Source organism: Rhinopithecus roxellana, chromosome 12 (assembly GCF_007565055.1).
Source record: "Rhinopithecus roxellana isolate Shanxi Qingling chromosome 12, ASM756505v1, whole genome shotgun sequence".
Taxonomy (NCBI): domain Eukaryota; kingdom Metazoa; phylum Chordata; class Mammalia; order Primates; family Cercopithecidae; genus Rhinopithecus; species Rhinopithecus roxellana.
In genome coordinates this window covers 55,772,450-55,789,973 of record NC_044560.1, presented here as the reverse complement: position 1 = coordinate 55,789,973, position 17,524 = coordinate 55,772,450, and the positions used below count along the sequence as shown (strand labels likewise).

Below are 17,524 nucleotides of genomic sequence, written 5' to 3'. Positions count from 1 at the left end.
TGAGGCTCAGATGCTAAAAGGCTTGTTTACGTTTGCACGTCTAGAGAGTGACTCCAAAGCCCTGTTCCTGCCCTGTAGCCTTTGCAGATTTCAGCCACCCTCGCCCATGCTGCCTGCTCTCCTGCCACACTGTGACAGATGAAGCCACCACTGGTCAAGCGTGGGCTGCACTCAGCTGGACTGAAGCACACCTGTCTGAGGAAGGACTTGGCCCAGGGGCCGGGCCAGAGAAATTCTAGAAAAAAGGAGCCCACAGCTGGAAGATGCCAGATTATGGGAAGAGTGACTGAACTTGGCTCCAACCCTCCTGGCCCCATTGCCCTCCCACTGGGCCTCCCTTCTCCAGAGCAAGGTGTGTCTGTGACCGCTCCATGGCAGTCCAGGGGCCTTTCAGCCCTCACGTCCACCCTTGCAGTCACCCACACTTCTTTACACCTCACCACCTCCCTTTGCTTGTCGTTTAGCTCTCCAGCCTCTGAACGAATCTGTCACGCTGAGTACCTGGCAGAGGTCAGTGTGAAAGACAGGGGGTCAATGACCTGATCCCCTCCTGGGATCTCAGACAAAAACAAAGATGCACATGACCCTGCCCACAGAGGGGGCCACGCCCCCCCGGCCTGACCCCTCAACAGGGGCACTTCTTGTTCAGTGAGATGAGTGGCTCTTCCACATAGGGATGCTAGTTTGTTTGCTCGCATAGACGTCACTAGTGGACTAAAAGATGCCTGTCTCCCATTGTGTGGCATGCCAGCTGCAACCGCGAGGTCACTGAGCTAACGACACTCAGCTCATGCAGGTCACACACAGCGTCAGCACTGGAGACAGGTCATCATTCATTTTACCAACCAACGGGGAGGTGGAAGGACTTCCCACACAGAACCTTGAGACAGGCCTTGAATACAGAGTGAGACTTTAAATTAAAAGAGGGTGTGCATGGCAGGGGCTGGGCAGGAACAGGAGTGTGGAGACAGACCCTGTGGCATGCTGCGGGACTAATGGGTGACCAGCCTCGTTCCAGGGCTTGGTGTGGGGAAAGGGTGGCTGTTTGTCCTGGAGAGAAGGTGGGAACAGATGTCATGGGAGCCAGGCTTGGAGGCCCAGACCTGCAGGTGGTTAGAACTGGAAGCTGGTGAGCCCAAATGTAACCCCTGCCCTCCCGCCACTGCCCTGTAGCCAGGTCACACTGCAGAAAACCTTGCCTTCCTGGGTCACAGCTTGGAGCCCCTGGGGATGGGAGTACCACAGCCTCCTGCTGGGCTCCGAAGATGTGGAGCCAGAAGGTCTGACCCCAGGACAATCAGGAGGTTTCAAATCCTCAGAACACTTTTGGAGCTCTGAAAGCAAACCTCTGCTTGGACACTTTGGGGTTCTGGTTCAGTCAGCTCAGGGTCAGGCCTGACATCTAAATTTTTCAAAGCAGCTCTGGTGATTTTGCTTTGCCCTGAGTAACAACCTCACACCAGAGTGGCTGTTCCTCAAGCATAGGGACACCCAGCCCTGGGCTGGCCAAGAGCAAGAGCTCAGGGGACAGTGTGGATGGACTCCTGGCCAGCATGGATAGTAGGCCATTTTGAGGCCAAAGGAGGGAGAGTTCAGGAACGAGGGGTTTTAGGGCTCAGAAATGTGTCATATTTCCCCCACGAAGGTTTAATTCTCCCTTCGTAGGAAAATGTGAAAGCAGTTCCATTTCTCAGTGACACGGTTGCTCTGCACCAGTCCAAACTCTATAACAAACAAATGAAATGTATGAACACATCCTGGCTTTTCTCAACTTAATACCACATGCATTTCCAGCCAAGAGAACACTGAGTCTGGTGGAGGGAGACCAGGCATTTGAGAGCCAGAAAGTGGAGAGCTGGACGGGCCTTTGTTGCTGGGTAAAGAAGCCCAGGGTTGGGGCCTCACCTCAGATCGCATGATCGCTTGTGGAGGAGGCAGGTTGAGGACCCAGGCCTCTGACTTCTGAACAGGATTTTTGTGTTTTGTTTTGAGTGACTTGTCCAAGGCCACACAGGTAATACATAGCAAGGCCAGGCTGTGTGACTCCAGGGTCCACACAACGGCCTCTAAGGTGCCTCTGTTCTGAGAGAGGGGCAATGCCCAGGCAGTTAGGACAGTCAGCAGGAAAGGGCAGACAGAGCTGCTGCCAAGGGTCCCAGCTTCCTCTACCAGTGCACTTACTTAGCTGTTCAGTGATTGTCTATGTTCCTGTCAGTCTTCCCAGCAGTCTGTGAACACCACGAGATAGTCTCTCCAGAGACAGAGACAATCTCTCCATCATCTCTATGTCTGCAGCACCCAGCACAGGGCCAAGTGTCCAGAAAGCACAATGCATGATTGCTGGATCCATTAATTAATTCACTTGACCAGTATTAATAAGCACCTACTATGTGCCTGGCACTTGGCTAGGTGCTGACAACACAGAGTTGAATCTAGGCAGAGTAGCCTCGTTAACTTTGCAAAGCTGACAGCCCAATGGGAGATAAAGAAAGAAACTAATCAACAAGTGAATGCATGTAGAATGACAATATATGATACGGGAACAAGGTACAGTGAGGGAGAGCCAGGGTGGTGTGAAGGGGTCAGTGGGCAGGGCCTTCCTAAGAAGATGATGTGCAAGTTGAGATGGGAAAAAAGAGGAGGAAGAAGAGGTGTAAGATGTTGGGGAAGCGTGTTCCAGAGGAAGGAGCAGCATGTGTGGAGGCTCTGAGGTGGTAAGGGCTTGGTCAGCTTAGGGAACTCGAGGCTGGTGGGGACTGGAGTGTGTGACACGGGATGAGGTGGGGCGGGCAGGGCAGATCACGCAGGGCCTCCTAGACCAGGTTAATGGTCTGCAGATTGAGTCTACATGTCATGGAAGCCGTTGAAGTTAAATGAGGGGCAGGGCCCAATCTACTTTTCTCGAGATCCTTCTAGCCACTGGGTGGAATGGATGGGAGGGAACAAGAAGTGAGGCGAGGAGACCAGTGAGGTGGCGGTGGAGTCCGGATGTGAGAAGAGAGTGCCTGGGCCTGTAGGGTGGGGAGGAAGCTCCATTCTTCGACCGAGTAGGCAGAATCTGCTGGAGCTGCAGATGGGGCTGTGGGGTTGAGAGAAAGGGGATAGCCAACGACAGGCCTGATGGAAGACCTGGGTGATGGAGCTGCCATTTGTGGACAAGAAGAAAACAGGAAAAGGAGGCAGTTTGCTGGGTAAAACTTCAAGTTGGTGACATTAAACTTGAAGTGTGGCTGGGCACAGTGGCTCATGCCTGTAATCCCAGCACTTTGGGAGGCTGAGGCAGGTGGATTGCTGGAGCTCAGGAGTTTGAGACTAGCCTGGGCAACATGGTGAGACCCAGCCTCTACAAAAAATACAAAAAAATCACCAGGTGTGGTGGTGCACGCCTGTGGTCCCAGTTACTTGGGGGCTGAGGTGGGAGGACCACTTGAACCCAGGAAGCCGAGGCTGCAGTAAGCTGAGATTGTGCCACTGCACTCTAGCCTGGGCAACAGAGCAAGATCCTGTCTCAAACAAAACAAAACTTGAAATGTTTGTGAAACATCCAAGTGGAGATGTCAAATAGGCAGTTGGCTAATGACGTGTGGAGCTCAGAGGAGAGGTCTGGGAAGATCTCCATCTGGGGGCACTGGGCTTGTAGGTGGTACATTAAAGCTATGAAATTAGATGAGAAAAGGCTGGAGAAACTGAATATTTGGAGGTTGAGTAGAAGGAGAGAGACCAGGATGGATGGACAGAAAGCAGGCAAAAAGTTAGGAGAGTGTGAGTCCACAGGGAAGGGCATTTCATGAGGGCAAGAGTAATCAGCTGCACCCATGGCTGTGGAGAGGCCATGTGGAAGAACTGGACGTGTCGTACAGATTCAGCAACATAGAGGACTACTGACCCTGAGAGATTCACTGGCTCAGTGAATGACTCCAAAGATGTAGTAAGAGGAGACGTCACTAGAGTGAGTTGAGGAGTAAGGGAAGGCTTCCTGAGGGAGGTAGCATTTCAGCAGAGCCTTGAAGGCTGAGTCCTGAGAGATTTAAATGCTGCTTGCAAAGGCCTCTGTGCAGAAAATATAAAGCGCCCTTGGCCTGGGGATTATCTCCACTTCACAAAGGGGAGAGGGCCGAGGAGCTGGCTCACTGCTCAGCAGCAGGGAGGCCGGGAGGCAGAGCCCATGCAGAGGCTCATCCTCTTTCCTCTCTGCAGAAGAGTCCTGGAAGATGAAGCTTTCTCATGGCCTCAGAGCAGAAGGTTCTTAGACACCACCTGGAGCAGCCACTCATTATACATCTGGAAAACTCAAGGCCTGGACAGGGATAGGGTTGCTCAAGGTCACCCTAGCATATCAGTGAAAGGGACCAAGTGATCTCCCATGATTTCTGTGGCCCACACCCTACTGGGTGAGGTCTGAATTCTTCAGCCTGGTGTTCAACGTCTCTCATGACTGGGCAAGAGCTCACCCTCCAAATTCATCTCCCACCGTCCCTCTCCTGTCCCAAGTCCCAGCCACCTGAGTGCTCAGCATACTCAAGCACTTAGTCTTCATGAAAACCCTTCAAAGTAGGTGTTGTTATTCCCATTTTACAGATGAGGAAACTGAGGCGTAGAGAGGTGAGGTAATGTGTCCAAAGTTACACAGCCGAGCCAGGATATTATCACTGGAATATCATCAGAGTTAGTTCTCTTTTCTCCAGGCCTTGCTGCGTCACCATGAACAGCCCCTCCTCTGGGAAGTCATCCCTCAATTCCCTGGCCTTGAGTTATCTTGGAGTCAGGTCATGTCCTTTGACTCCAAATCACCTGTTCTGCCCACTAAAAATTCTACTGGATGGAACCAACAATTGGGGCCACTAAATGACTCAGAAGCCAGCAGCCCACAGCACTGTTCATAAAGGCCCTGAAGTCACACTCCTCCCACGGCCTGTGGTTGCTGTCCAGCCACCCACAGCAGGAGCAGGGCAGCAACAGAAGCCATCCTCTCCCCTCCTGGTTCCAGACCGCCTGGCCGAAACTCCACTCTCACCTGGAGACCACCAGTGGCAGGATCATCATCTTCAGCATCCTCATCAGGAGCTCTCCAGGGAACTGGAAGTAACTAATTTCCTGAAAACACAGTAAGAACTGGGGTTATAGCAAGAGATGTAGACTGCACAGTGGTTCCATTCTTCACAATCTTTGAAGCACTATCCCATCTGACTCCCCTGTCTAGCACATGGCAGTGGAGTCCATGGAGAAAGAAATGGCTTTGGAGCCACAGAACTGGGTTCCAATCCTGGTAAACATCCCCCCACCACCACCACCACCAATCCACCACAAGCTGTGTGGCCTTAAGCATCTTCTGTGACCACTCTGAGTTTTTGCGTTTTTCTCGTCTATAACATGAGGGTAATAGCTACAGTAGTCCCTGCTTATTCTCAGGGGACATGTTCCGAGACCGCCAGTAGATGCCTGAAACCACAGAGACTAAACCTATGGATGTTGTTTTTTGCCTATATGTACATACCTGTGATAAAATGTAATTCATAAATTAGACACAGTAAGAGATTAACAGTAACTAATAATCAAATGGAGCGATTAGAAGATACTGTAATAAAAGTTATGTGAATGTGGTCTCTCTTAAAATCGCTTACAGTACTGTTCTCACCCATTTTCAGACCAATGGTAACTGAAATCATAGAAAGTGAAATAGCGGATAAGGGGGGACTACTCTGCCTCACTGGGTCATTGAGGGGCTTAAACAGGAGAATGCACGCAAGCACTTAGCACAGCGCCTGGATGACAGTAAATGTTCAGTAATCCTGTAAATAACAGCTCTCCTCCCATCTGTACCACGCATCTGCCTAGCCATGGAATAAAATCTCTCTCATGTAGCAGATGGCAAGTGACGAGAGGAGAGAGCCGAGTACTGCTCACGCGTTCATTCAACGCGCATCACGCCAGGCATCATGGTGGGCACCCCAACATGAACTAGGCAGGGTTCCTGCCCCGAGAAATCCCCAGCCTAGCTGGTGAGGAGACCCACTCCTAAGCAGACCATGGCCTTCTTGCAAGTCAGTTTCTCCATCTGTTTTGGGTCCATTCTCTAGCGCTTCTCCCCGAAAATGCTGAGAGAGAGGATCAGATTGAATGGGTGTGACACCATGCAGTAGAAACAGCCCCCTTTAGCAGAGTTCTTAGGCCTGACTCCTTCCTAGGCCGCTGGCTCCAGCCCGTCCACGGATCTTTGACTAAGGAGCCAATTCCTTGCCCAATAAGCTGTCTCCCCAGTAACAGTCACGTGACCAGGACCTGACACCTGAAGCAGAAGGGCTGCTAAGCCCAGTTAAATCTGACTTTCAGATAACAACGTGTAATTCATTCTTATACTAAAAAAAAAAAAAAAGTGCTGTTTATCTGAAACTCCAGTTTATCTGGGTGTGCTGTTTTTAAAAATTTTTTAACTTAATTCAGTTTTGCTACTCTGGCAACTCTGGCGTGGGGCCACTTTCTTCAGAGGGTGAGGTTGTGGGCGAGGCAGGCAAATGGACTTTCAAACATCATCCAAGTTAAATTGTTGTACTTGCAACTTTTTTTTTTTTTTTTTTTTTTTTAACCAAAGCCAAACATACTTGGTTAATGATCTGATGCTTTAAAAACCTCCAGATCATCGAATGTTGGTGCTGTGAGGGGACTCTTGAGATCTTCTAGCCCAGCCCACTCATGTGATAGATGAGGAAGCTGAACCGCAAAAGGGAGGTGACGGGCCCACCCAATGTTAACTGCAGCACAGGACCAGGAATCAGGCCTCCTATTCCTGTACTGCTACCATTTCCAGTGCACCAGAGAATCTGCTTTTTAAAGAAATATGCCCATCATGACTCTCTCTCTCTCTCTCTCTCTCTCTCTCTCTCTCTCTCTCTCTATATATATATATATATATATATATATATAATTTTTTTTTTTTTTTTTTAGACAGAGTCTTGCTCTGTTGCCAGGCTGGAGTGCAGTGCAGTGGTACCATCTTGGCTCACTGCAACCTCTGCCTCCCGGGTTCAAGCAATTCCCCGGCCTCAGCCTCCCAAGTAGCTGGGACTACACGTGCCACCATGCCCGGCTAATTTTTTGTATCTTTTTTAGTAGAGACGGGGTTTCACCATGTTGACCAGGATGGTCTCAATCTCCTGACCTTGTGATCCGCCCTCCTCAGCCTCCCAAAGTTCTGGGATTACAGGTGTGAACCATGCACTCTGCCAACGATATATTTTTAATTAACTTTAGTCCACATATATATATATTTTTCTTTTATTTTTTGACACAGGGCCTCGTTCTGTCACCCAGGCAGGAGTGCAGTGGTGCGATCTTGCCTCACTGCAACCTCCACCTCCTGGGCTCAAGCAATCTTCACACCTCAGGCTCCCGAGTAGCTGAGACCACAGATGTGTGCCACCAAGCCCAGCTAATTTTTGCATTCTTTGTAGAGACAGGGTCTCACTATGTTGCCGAGACTGGTCTCAAACTCCTGGACTCAAGCAGTCCTCCCAGCTCAGCCTCCCAAAGTGCTGGGATTATAGGCGTGAGCCACTGCACCTGGCACCCACATGTATTCTTTACGTTAAAAGTGCTCTAATAGTCAGGCTTGGTGGCTCATGCCTGTAATCCCAGCACTTTGAGAGGCCAAGGTAGGTGGATTACTTGAGGTTAAGAGTTTGAGACCAGCCCAGCCAACATGGCAAAACCCCGTCTCTACTAAAAATACGAAAATTAGCTGGGCATGGTGGTGTGTGTCTGTAGTCCCAGCTACTCAGGAGGCTGAGGCACAAGATTCGCTTGAACCCGGGAGGCAGGGGTTGCAGTGAGCTGAGATTGGGCCACTGCACTCCAGCCTGGATGACAGAGGGAGACTCTATCTTAAAAAAAATAAAAATAAAAATAAATAAATAAATAAATAAATAAATAGAACAGTGCTCTACTGATAAAAAGGCAGCTCTTTCCTCATCTCTCTCTATCCCTATCTCACAACTTACCAGTAGTGAACATGCTCAATTCTTCTAGCTGTTTCCCATAGTATCAGTATTTCTAGATAATATGGTCATAATGCTATTTCTTGATTCATCATTTTGACATCTATCAACTTCCCTGCCATGATTGATGAAAACTTAGTTCTTACTCCCTTTCTCTCCACCTATTTCACCATTATATTTATATCAATTTTTAGGTAAATCAATAGTCAAGATTTACAATGTTTTGATCATCAAACAGTGTTTACCGTTGAGCCAAGTAATGTACTACAACCATGCCTCCTTGCTTGTAGCCTAAAGTTAATTGACTGATTTTTATTTGTCTTGCTTTCTGGGAATCACCCACTAATTTCTTCCAAACATTTTAACATGTCTACTAAACTACCTAATGATAGTATTTTCTGCTCTCTCAAGCACATTGGTTCTCTTTTATCCTGCCTGGGACCTTGGTCCGTGAGCTCTGCACCTTCCTGCTCCAGTTTGGACTGACTGCTCTCTAGGCCCAGTGCTTGTCATGGTTCCCTTCTTGAGTGTCATTCTGGGACTTATCCTTTAGAGGGCCCCCTGTTTCTGGGATCCCTTGTCTTCTTGGTTTACTTCCTTGTTTTGCTGAAACATATCCTTTGGGAGCTTTCTGAGTAATAGTGGATGGGAGATAAACTTTTCTGAGTCCTTACGTGAGTAAAAATGCCTTTATTCTACCTTTACCTCTGATAATAGCATATGTGAGATATTTCATTGGAAATAATTTCCCCTCAGGTTTGGAAGATGTTTCTCCTTTGTTTTCTAGCTTCCAGTTAGCTTAAGGTGTTCAAAGTCATTCCGATTTCCTGTTCCTTAAATGATGTTGGTTTTATTCCACCAGAACCATCCAAAGATCATCTGTTTATCTCCACTTTTTGGTAATTTCATGGTGATGGGCCATAATATGGGGTTTTCTTTCTTTTTTAAACAAAATTGACAGTGCTATGCTTACCTTTCACATCTGAGAAACTGCTTAGATTCTCTGCAAACTGTTTCTCCTCTATTTTTCTTCTCTTAGCTCTCTTTCTAAAAGTGTCATTAGGTAGCTGGGCATTGAACATTCTAATTTTCTTATGTTTTCTTTTCTATTTTCATTTCTTTTTGTTCTAGTTTCTGGGAGATTTCTACAACTTTATCCCAGTTATTGACATTAATGGTTTTTTTTTTTTTGGAGATGGGGTCTCATGCCATGTTTCCCAGGCTGGTCTTGAACTCCTGGGCTCAGGCAATCCACCCGCCTTGGCCTCCCAAAGTGTTAGGATTACAGGTGTGAGCCACCAGGTCTAGCCAAAGTTTTTCTATTAATATATAATATTTGTACATATTTATGGGGTACAGTTGGTATATTGTTACATACACTGTGTAATGTTCAAATCAGGGTATTCAGGGTCTCCAACACTTTGAGTATTTATCCTTTCTATGTGTTGGGCAGCTACTCACGTTTTTATCTTAGTTCTTCTATTTTTAATTTCCCCAGATTCTTTTTTGTTCTCTGATTGTTCCTTCTTTTTGCATCCCCTCTGTTATACGGTAACTGTATCTTCACTCTGGAAAGCTTAAGAGGAGATTTACAGAGCTTCCTTCTCCTCCCCGCCTTGTCTCTGCTTCATTAGAGACCCCCTTTTCTCTTTGTTTCTCTCATTAGAGACCCCTTTTCTCTTCGTTTACTCTGTTTCACGTTAGCAGTCTCCTCACGTTGCTGGTGGCGTGGCTTTCAGCTCATATGTAAGTTTGAAGCGCTAAACTTCTGCGTGTGTGAGTGGGGCTTGTCAGCTGACGGTCCTCAGGGCAGGGCGACAGGTACTGATCTGGCTTTTTCACTGAGACTGTGTGGGATGGTAGAGGAGTCTCCTTTATAGCAGAATTTAGACATCTTTTCTCTGAGGCTTCAGTGAGAGAAGTCTCTTCCTGCCTTTGCCTGAGGAATGACATGGTGCCTAAGCTCAGCTGACAGCAATCTGAAACTGTGCTGGGGACCCCACTCAGATGAAAATGTCTGCTAATTAGTTTGAAGTAGGTGCCTCAGCATGGCTGTCTCCCCAACACACACAGGGGTGGCCCAGTACCCCCAAGTCCAGCTTCTCTGGTTCTTTGGGGCAGGCAGGGGGGTGGAGATGGGTGGATGAGTCCCCCAACTGAACTGGAAGGTCCCTAGGGGTCTAACTGCTCTGGTTACAAAATTCCAAACCATGCCTGGGCTTTCAACCCCAGCCTCACCCTGCCTAGTGCAGCATCTTGCTCTTTTATGTTCTGGAGTCTACAAGGCAAACTGACTTGGTATCGACTTCCACAGACTGACTAAGATGCCAGCTTTCTGTGAACAAGGTCATAAGCTCCATCCACCTCCATATTGTCTAATTTGTCAATTTCTCTTCTCAACTGTCTCCTTTTATATTCTCTTTATTCTTGGTGATTTTATCTTTTAAAAATCCCATTACTAAAATGTTAGTGGAATTCTAGGAAGGAGGGAAAAAAATGAATACAACTGTAATGCACCATGGTTTAACTGAGGTCTCAAAATGCTCAGTATTTTTAAATGAGATACTCATATCCCAAGACAAAAATCCTGTGATTTTGTAAATTCTTTTCACAAATAGAACATTCTACCATTTTCCAAATTATTTATGATTTTTGCCTGTTGCATAAGCTTACAAAACAAGAAGGGTTTAGTTTCTGAGTCACAGGCAAAGAGATCAAACAGAGAAATCCCAGATTTCAAAGTAAGATGCTGAGAAAGCCAGTTCCTGCCAAATAATTGTTCTAAGCCTCTACATCCTTCCTTCAATTTATCTGGCAGGTTAATCCAGACCGGAATACATTTGCATTTCCAAACAGATGGGAAAGGCAGCTTTGGCAAAGGAGGCCCCAGATGAGTTTGGCTTTTAATAATAGGCATTCCAATTTGTTTTCACAAAATAATCTTCCTGCAGGAGATATATTTTTGTTGCTGAGGAAAATTAAAGAGAACAGATTGCAGATTTTTTGTTCCATTGCCAGTTTAATGCAGCAAATAGTTGAGCGTTCTCTCGGTGCCTGACACAGGGCTAGGCTCAGGTTTTGGTTAAAAAAAAACAAACAAACCCATATGTTGTTCAGCAGTGTGCAGCTTGGTGGGAGAAAGAGACACCCACATAGCCAGCTCTGAAGCCAGGTGGCCAGCAGTGGGGTTACAGTTACTTTTCATCAGCTATGGGAGATGAGATGGTTCCTGATGTAGACAGGACTTTAACAGGTAGATAAGGGAGAGAGGGGGAAGTAACATGTAGTAAGCACCTACTGTATGCTGGGCACTAATGAATCCTTGGTTTATTCCTCATAACAATTGCAGTAGACATATACTGCCCCATATCCCATTTTACAGATAAGGAAACTGAGGCCCAGGGAGGAGAGAGGATACTGCCCAGCCATTTGCTAGCAGAGTCAAAGTTCAGGGTTTCTCTGCCTCCAGAGTCCACACCTCTTCCTAAATAACTGCTCGAGGCTTAACAGGGTCACCATAGTCGTGGCTCAGTTCTCCAGGAGTGGGTGTTTTCCTTTCAATGGAAGACAAAGTCTAATGCCTGAGCCCCATTGTAGAGATAGCATTAGACCTTAGTGAGCAGGGAAGAGGACTTTCTGGGAATAGGGACTCTTCCAGGAGCCCATTGACAAAGACTCTCTCCTTGACCACACTTTAGATAGTCTCCTCTGAACCCTCTTTTCCACTGGGCTTTGTCCTTGGGCCTTGTCTTTGGCCTGCATAGTCCAGCTATAGCAAAAGTCCTGCCGAGTCAGTTTAGTGAGGATCCTTCACCCTTCAGCACCCCGACACTGGATCAGATTCCCCATCCCAGATCAATGTCTGGTCGCCCTGGCCTGCCTTCAGCAAGAATCCCCCTACCCTGATGTCTCCTGCAGCCATTTGCTGTCCCCGACCCCCTCCCTCTGCTCACTGGCTGTAAATCTGCAGCCGGCTTTGTTATCTTTGTGGTTGGGTCCCATCTCTCTCCCCAGGAGGTCTTGACACCTACCCCCACCACAGTAGTCCTGCATACAGCCTTCCTTACCAGTTTCACAAGTGGCAGAAGGATTTTTTCTTTAACACCATGGGAATGTCGCTCCCTCTTCTGTAAGAGATGGGGGCTGACAGGGAAAGGGGCTCTTTCCCAGGCAAGGCAGCTTCCCCATGGCAGTTACACAGGCTGGAAACCCGGGACCTGGCTCCCCTTCCTGTCCCCCAGCCTACATCCAATCAGCCCCCACATCCTGAAGCTTCTCCTTTTGAAAACAGTTCTCACGTCTGTCCCTTTTATCTGCACTACCAGGTCTCCCTCAAGCTGCCCCTTACTCAGCCCCCTCCCTGCCTCGATACCATCCCCTCTCCACTCAGCACCTGAGGGGTCTCCCAAGCTCCAACTGGCCTGTCGCTCTTCTGCCCAAAAGCATCTCATGGTTGTTGCAAGCCCACGCATGGCAATGGGACCTATGGGCCAGCTCCCCTCTGTGTCCGGCCCCTGCACCTGGCACCTGCTGTCACCTCTGCCTAGAGCGCCCTTCCTGGATCTCTTGTCATTTGAGCAGCCTTTAGGTGGTGTTCTCTGGTGCCTGTTTGAACTCACACATGACCCCCCTCTTTCCCCGCCACAACTCTTGGCCCTGTGTTTGTCATCATGAGGCACCCTTGCCTCTTCTCACCTGGTGGTGCTAGGTTTGTAATCACTCCCCAGCCACGTGACTGGTTCCTCCCTCTAGTCCTGCAAAGTGTTTATCACACCCATGTTACAGATGAGAAAACCGGGACCCAGAGGGGCAGAGGGACTTACACACTGTCATGGCACCAGGGAGCTGTGACACGAGACTGTGACCCCAGATCCCTCAGGCCCACACACCCCTCCTGGACGGGTACCCCGAGATGCTCCGGGTGGCTGACCTGTGGTGAGAGGTGCCGGGTCCTCAGGAAGAAGCCGAGGAGGCAGCCCACAATGACAGACAGCACAGACAGGATGAGTAGTCCATTCCGCCTGCACACATCCCTCCCCCGCGCCAAGATGGCATGCAGCACCATGGCAAGCCTGGCCTGCTGGCAAGGGGCACAGCACCATTCCATGCACAAGAGGCCGGTCGGGGGCACAGGGTCTGGGCTGAGGGCTCTAGCCCCTCAGTAGGCAGGTGGTCAGAGTTGCTTAACACCAGTCGCCAGCCCCACGGCCAGGCCTGTGTGGCCGCCCTAGAAGGAAGCCACAATCCTATTACCAGCTGCATCATTAGAAGCTGGGAGCAGATTAGGGCCTGGGAAATTAGAGCAGACCACGTGGTCTGGGAGTTCAGCCCTCAAAGCCAAGCGTTCCTTTTAAACAGTTGAGTGGACCAGGTACTGGGAGGAACAAGAGGAACATGCGTTTGCTTGGTTTGATCTTTACCCCACTTCCTTCCAGAAAGAATCGAAAACAAGACAGTAAGACATCAGTTATCCTCAACATTAATTAAGCATTTGCTGTGCCCCAGGTGCCATTCTAGAAGAATGTTACATGTACCGGCATATTTAATCCTAACACCAATCCCAAGAAATAAGTACTATCAACATCACCATTTTACACATAAAGAAACTGAGGTGAGTGAGTGCATGTGCTGTGGGCCAGGCCTGTGCTGGCTGCCTTACCTATGCTAATCACAGGGAATTGTCCCAAAGACCCCGGGGTTCCCACCTTCATTTTTCAGAAAGGGAGGCTAAGACCCCAGGAGCCAGTCCCTTGGCCATGGTCACAGAGGTCAGAAATCGGGGCTAGGCCAGTCTGTTTCCACCACATGAACAGGCAGATAGGTTCATGGGTGCTTGGCACTATTGCGGGGAATGTAGATTCAAGTCCAGGGGACCTGAGTTCAAAGGTGGGCTGTGCCACTCACCGGGAAACAGGACATAGATGCTTCAGGGCTGTTTCAAGCCTGGTGCTGGGCACCCTGCAGGCTCTCTGGACCTATTATTTTTTAAAGATGACAGAGCCCAAGAGACTTACATTCAGGTCCCAGCTCTGCCACTTACTGGCTGTGTGACCTCAGACAAGCATTTCATCTCACTGTGCCTCAGTTTCTCCATCTGTAAAATAGAGATGATAACAGCATCTACTTTGTTAGAGCTGGTACAAGATTCCACCCAGAGGGTATTTGGAAGTGCAGTGTGAACCCTGGCGTGCTGAACAGGGGAACAGACTCTTAGGGTCATTATCTCACTTAGTGCTTTGGAGAAAGGGTGTCTTTTTCCTATTTCTCGTGGCCTGGCCTGCCTTGTCCTGTAAAGCCAGGGGGAATTAACCCTCGTCTATTTCACCAGAGATCTGCAATCTCATTAGGGGCAGTCAGGCGGCAGGCAGCAGGGAGAGGGAAGTGCAGTCTGCAGTGAGGGTGGGAGGTAAAGGGTGGGGTGCGCACAGGGGCTTCCTACTCCTGACATAGGAGACAGGGGCAGAGGATAAAGAGGACAGGGCCAAGGCAGGGCATGGGGGAGAGGTGGTGAGAGGGGACTGGGGCACAGGCTCTGAAGTCATGGACGGTGCTCCCAACTGGGAAGATTCTGATTCCAAATTAATCAGCTCTGTGACCTTGCCGTCTCTGAATCTCAGTCTTGTCTTTTTCAGAATGAGAGAAATGGGCCCAGGTACATTCATCTAAGGAACTTCATTTCAACAAACCAAGCTTCCAAAGCCCCTGCTCTTTGCAGTAGCTTGGGGGTGGGGGGTGGGGATGAATACAAGTCTGAGAGGTTTTTTTTCTCTGACTTTGACTCTTAAAACCAAAAGTTTCTTGCTACACCTTCAACTCCAACAAATGCCTCATTTTCCAAATAATCAGGTGGTTAGTTACTTCCTAGAAGAGAAAACAAACATTTGGATTTGTGTTTTTCTCAACTCCTGGGCTCAAAGAATCCTCCCATCCTGGCCTCCTAAAGTGTTGGGACTGCAGGCATGAGCCACCACACCCAGCCCAGACCTGGCCTTTACCTGTGCCATGATATAGGTGAGTCTTGCTTTCTACTCCAGCTCCATGACTCCAATTCCCAGGACATGCCCCACAGCCACCACTGACTCCTCTCTCCCACATGCTGACACTACCACTACCTGCCTACCAGACTACAACCTTTCTTTCCACTGTTCCTACGGTCTTCAACAGGAGAATTCCAACTCATTCTCGCAAATGTTCTTATAGCACCATTTAGTGCCACACCTCCTGGGTACTAGGAACACAGCAGTGAATCAAACAGTACCTGCCCTGCCCTCAGGGAGCTTATAAGAAAGTGGAGAGACCCCAAGAAAGGACTAATTCACACTAAAATGTAAGTGACTGATAATGAGTTTACTAAGAATATTTGCAAATCAAATCAAGTCTCCTGGGTCAGAACCCTATAATAGCTTACCATTGACAAAGAATCAACTGCCTTTTACAATGTCACTAGATGTGCAAAACAATTTTTCCATAATTACATGAAAAGGAAGTTTGGGAAATGCTGGATGAAACAAAAAGTTCAGCAGGTTATTTCCTCTGAGACAGCTCAAAGCCAGATTGCTAGAGTTAAAACCTCAGCTCTACCATCAACTAGCTGTGTGACCTTGGGAACACTTCTTAACTTCCCTGTAAAATGGGGATAATGCAATAGTACCTAGATTATAGGGTCGTGATGTGGGTCATACAGTGCTGCATGCACCATGGTTACAGCATGGCCTGGTGCCTTGCAGATAGCCCCAGGTCGTTACTGTGAAAGCATTTGCAGCAGCAGCCATGTCAGAGGAAGTCTCCACGTGGAGAACAGAGAATCCCACCCCTCCTTTGGAGCAGAGAACTCCCTGGGCCTGGTGTTTGCAGGACAAGCCTGGGAAACCCCAGCCTCCAGCACTGAGTCTATGCTCCCCTGCAAGGCACTTTCACCCTTTTCCTCACCCCTTCAGCATTACCTCCTACTCCTTCCGTCACCCCTCCAGCTCCTATGACACCAAACCACTGCAGGGTCCTGGAATGCTGCATCCTGTCTCAGGCTTCCGCACCTTTGCCCGGACTATTTCCTCGGCCTAGAATGTCCTTGCTTGTCACTAAAGTCACAGGTTAAATCCCCCTCTTCTTCGAAGCCTTCTCTGATTACCCTAGATATAATACCCTCTCTTTTTCTCCCTCTAACTCAGGCCCTGCATAGTCGCCAGCTGAGGATTCTCCTAGCTCCCTTTTAAGTGGCTCTGACAAGGAAATAAGAGTCTATGAAAATAAAATCAAATCTCTGTTTGTTACCATGTCATTTGAAAACACCTCAATGGAGAATCCTCAAAGTTGGAGGGTATATTGGCAGGGGCAGGGGGGTGCTAGGGATAGCCTGAGGAGCAAGGAGTTGTCTAATGGGCAGTAGGTGGCCTGAGAGATGCCTCTGGGGAAGCTTGAGCTGCACAGACTGAGATGCTATGGCAGAGAAGAGACATTGTGGTGGCAAAAATGAGCGCCAAGTCACAGGTGCAGCTGCCTCACCCTGTGGAAGTGGCGTGCAGTTGAGCTGTCCTTCATGGGGCCCTCTGCTCGGGTTATGCTGTGGGGAGAGCGGCAGGGGTTGACTTATTTGCTAATGATTAATGATTAATGATTCGCCAGGGCTACAGGCGGGGCCAACTCAGCCTGGGAATGCGGGGATAGGAAGGCTTCCCAGAGGAGATGAGATGTGGTTTAGTCAGAGGCCTCAATAAGCCAGGGAAGGGGGTGCTTGCTGGTCAAGGGAGAGGGGAGAGGACAGCCTGATTTAGGCCGGAGGTGTGACAGTAAGACCTCCCAGGGCTAGCAGTGTATCATCGGCAGGCTGCAGTGGCCATCCGGGCTGGGGCCTCACACCTTCCACCATGTATCAGAACGATTTAGTTCTGGCCGGGTGAGCTCCCATCTGGGTCTGTCATGACAACAGCTCGGGGTATGTTGGCTGCTTTCCAGAGACATACCAGAGGCGCCTTAATCTCCCTGACACGTCTTCCCAGTTCGCTGGAAGCTGGGCCCTTCTGGGAAGGTTTTCTCTGGGCAACAAATCCAGCTGGGTGTGGATTCCTGTGAGCTTTAGTCACCAAGGGGCTGCCCTGACCTCGCTGAGGGCTAGTCCTTTCCCACATTTGCCTCAGAGGATGGGGGAAAGTGATTCTGTGATGGCAGCTCACACACACACCTTCCTTCTTCCCTTCCATCCCCCCGTTTAGATCTGTCACTTAATGGAAAGGAGGCCTGGGTGCCCATAAGCCCCTCAGCCGCTCTGTGTTGAGCACTAACTGTGTACCAGGCTCTGGCTGGGTACCCTGACACCTTCACCTAGAAGGGCCCTGACCAGAGGGAGCCAGGGAGCCCTCCACATTCACTGGGTCAGTCAAGCCTGGGCGTTCTAAGTCTGTGCAGTACAATTACATAGCATCAGTTACACTACTTAAATTGAAATTAATCAAAATTAAATAGGACCAGGCCCAGAGGTTCATGCCTGTAATCCCAGCACTTTGGGAGCCTGAGGTGGGAGGATGGCTTGAGCCCAG

At 49.0% G+C, this 17,524-nt stretch overlaps 1 protein-coding gene across 4 annotated transcripts in view; it reads right to left on the bottom strand.

The window, feature by feature from the left end:
- SLC1A7 (solute carrier family 1 member 7) overlaps positions 1-13,245 on the bottom strand; it is a 50,528-nt gene extending 37,283 nt beyond the window's left edge. For all 4 annotated transcript variants that reach the window (XR_748968.2, XM_010372228.2, XM_010372215.2 and 1 more), the window contains exons 1-2: positions 12,922-13,245; positions 5,015-5,094 (exon numbers count right to left, since the gene is read on the bottom strand). Coding sequence is in view for 3 of the 4 variants with exons in the window: in XM_010372228.2 (XP_010370530.2) it covers positions 5,015-5,094; positions 12,922-13,098 (257 nt within the window). In the remaining variant the exon portion in view is untranslated. The remainder of the gene's footprint in view (positions 1-5,014; positions 5,095-12,921) is intronic.
- Between the last annotated feature and the right edge of the window lie 4,279 nt (positions 13,246-17,524).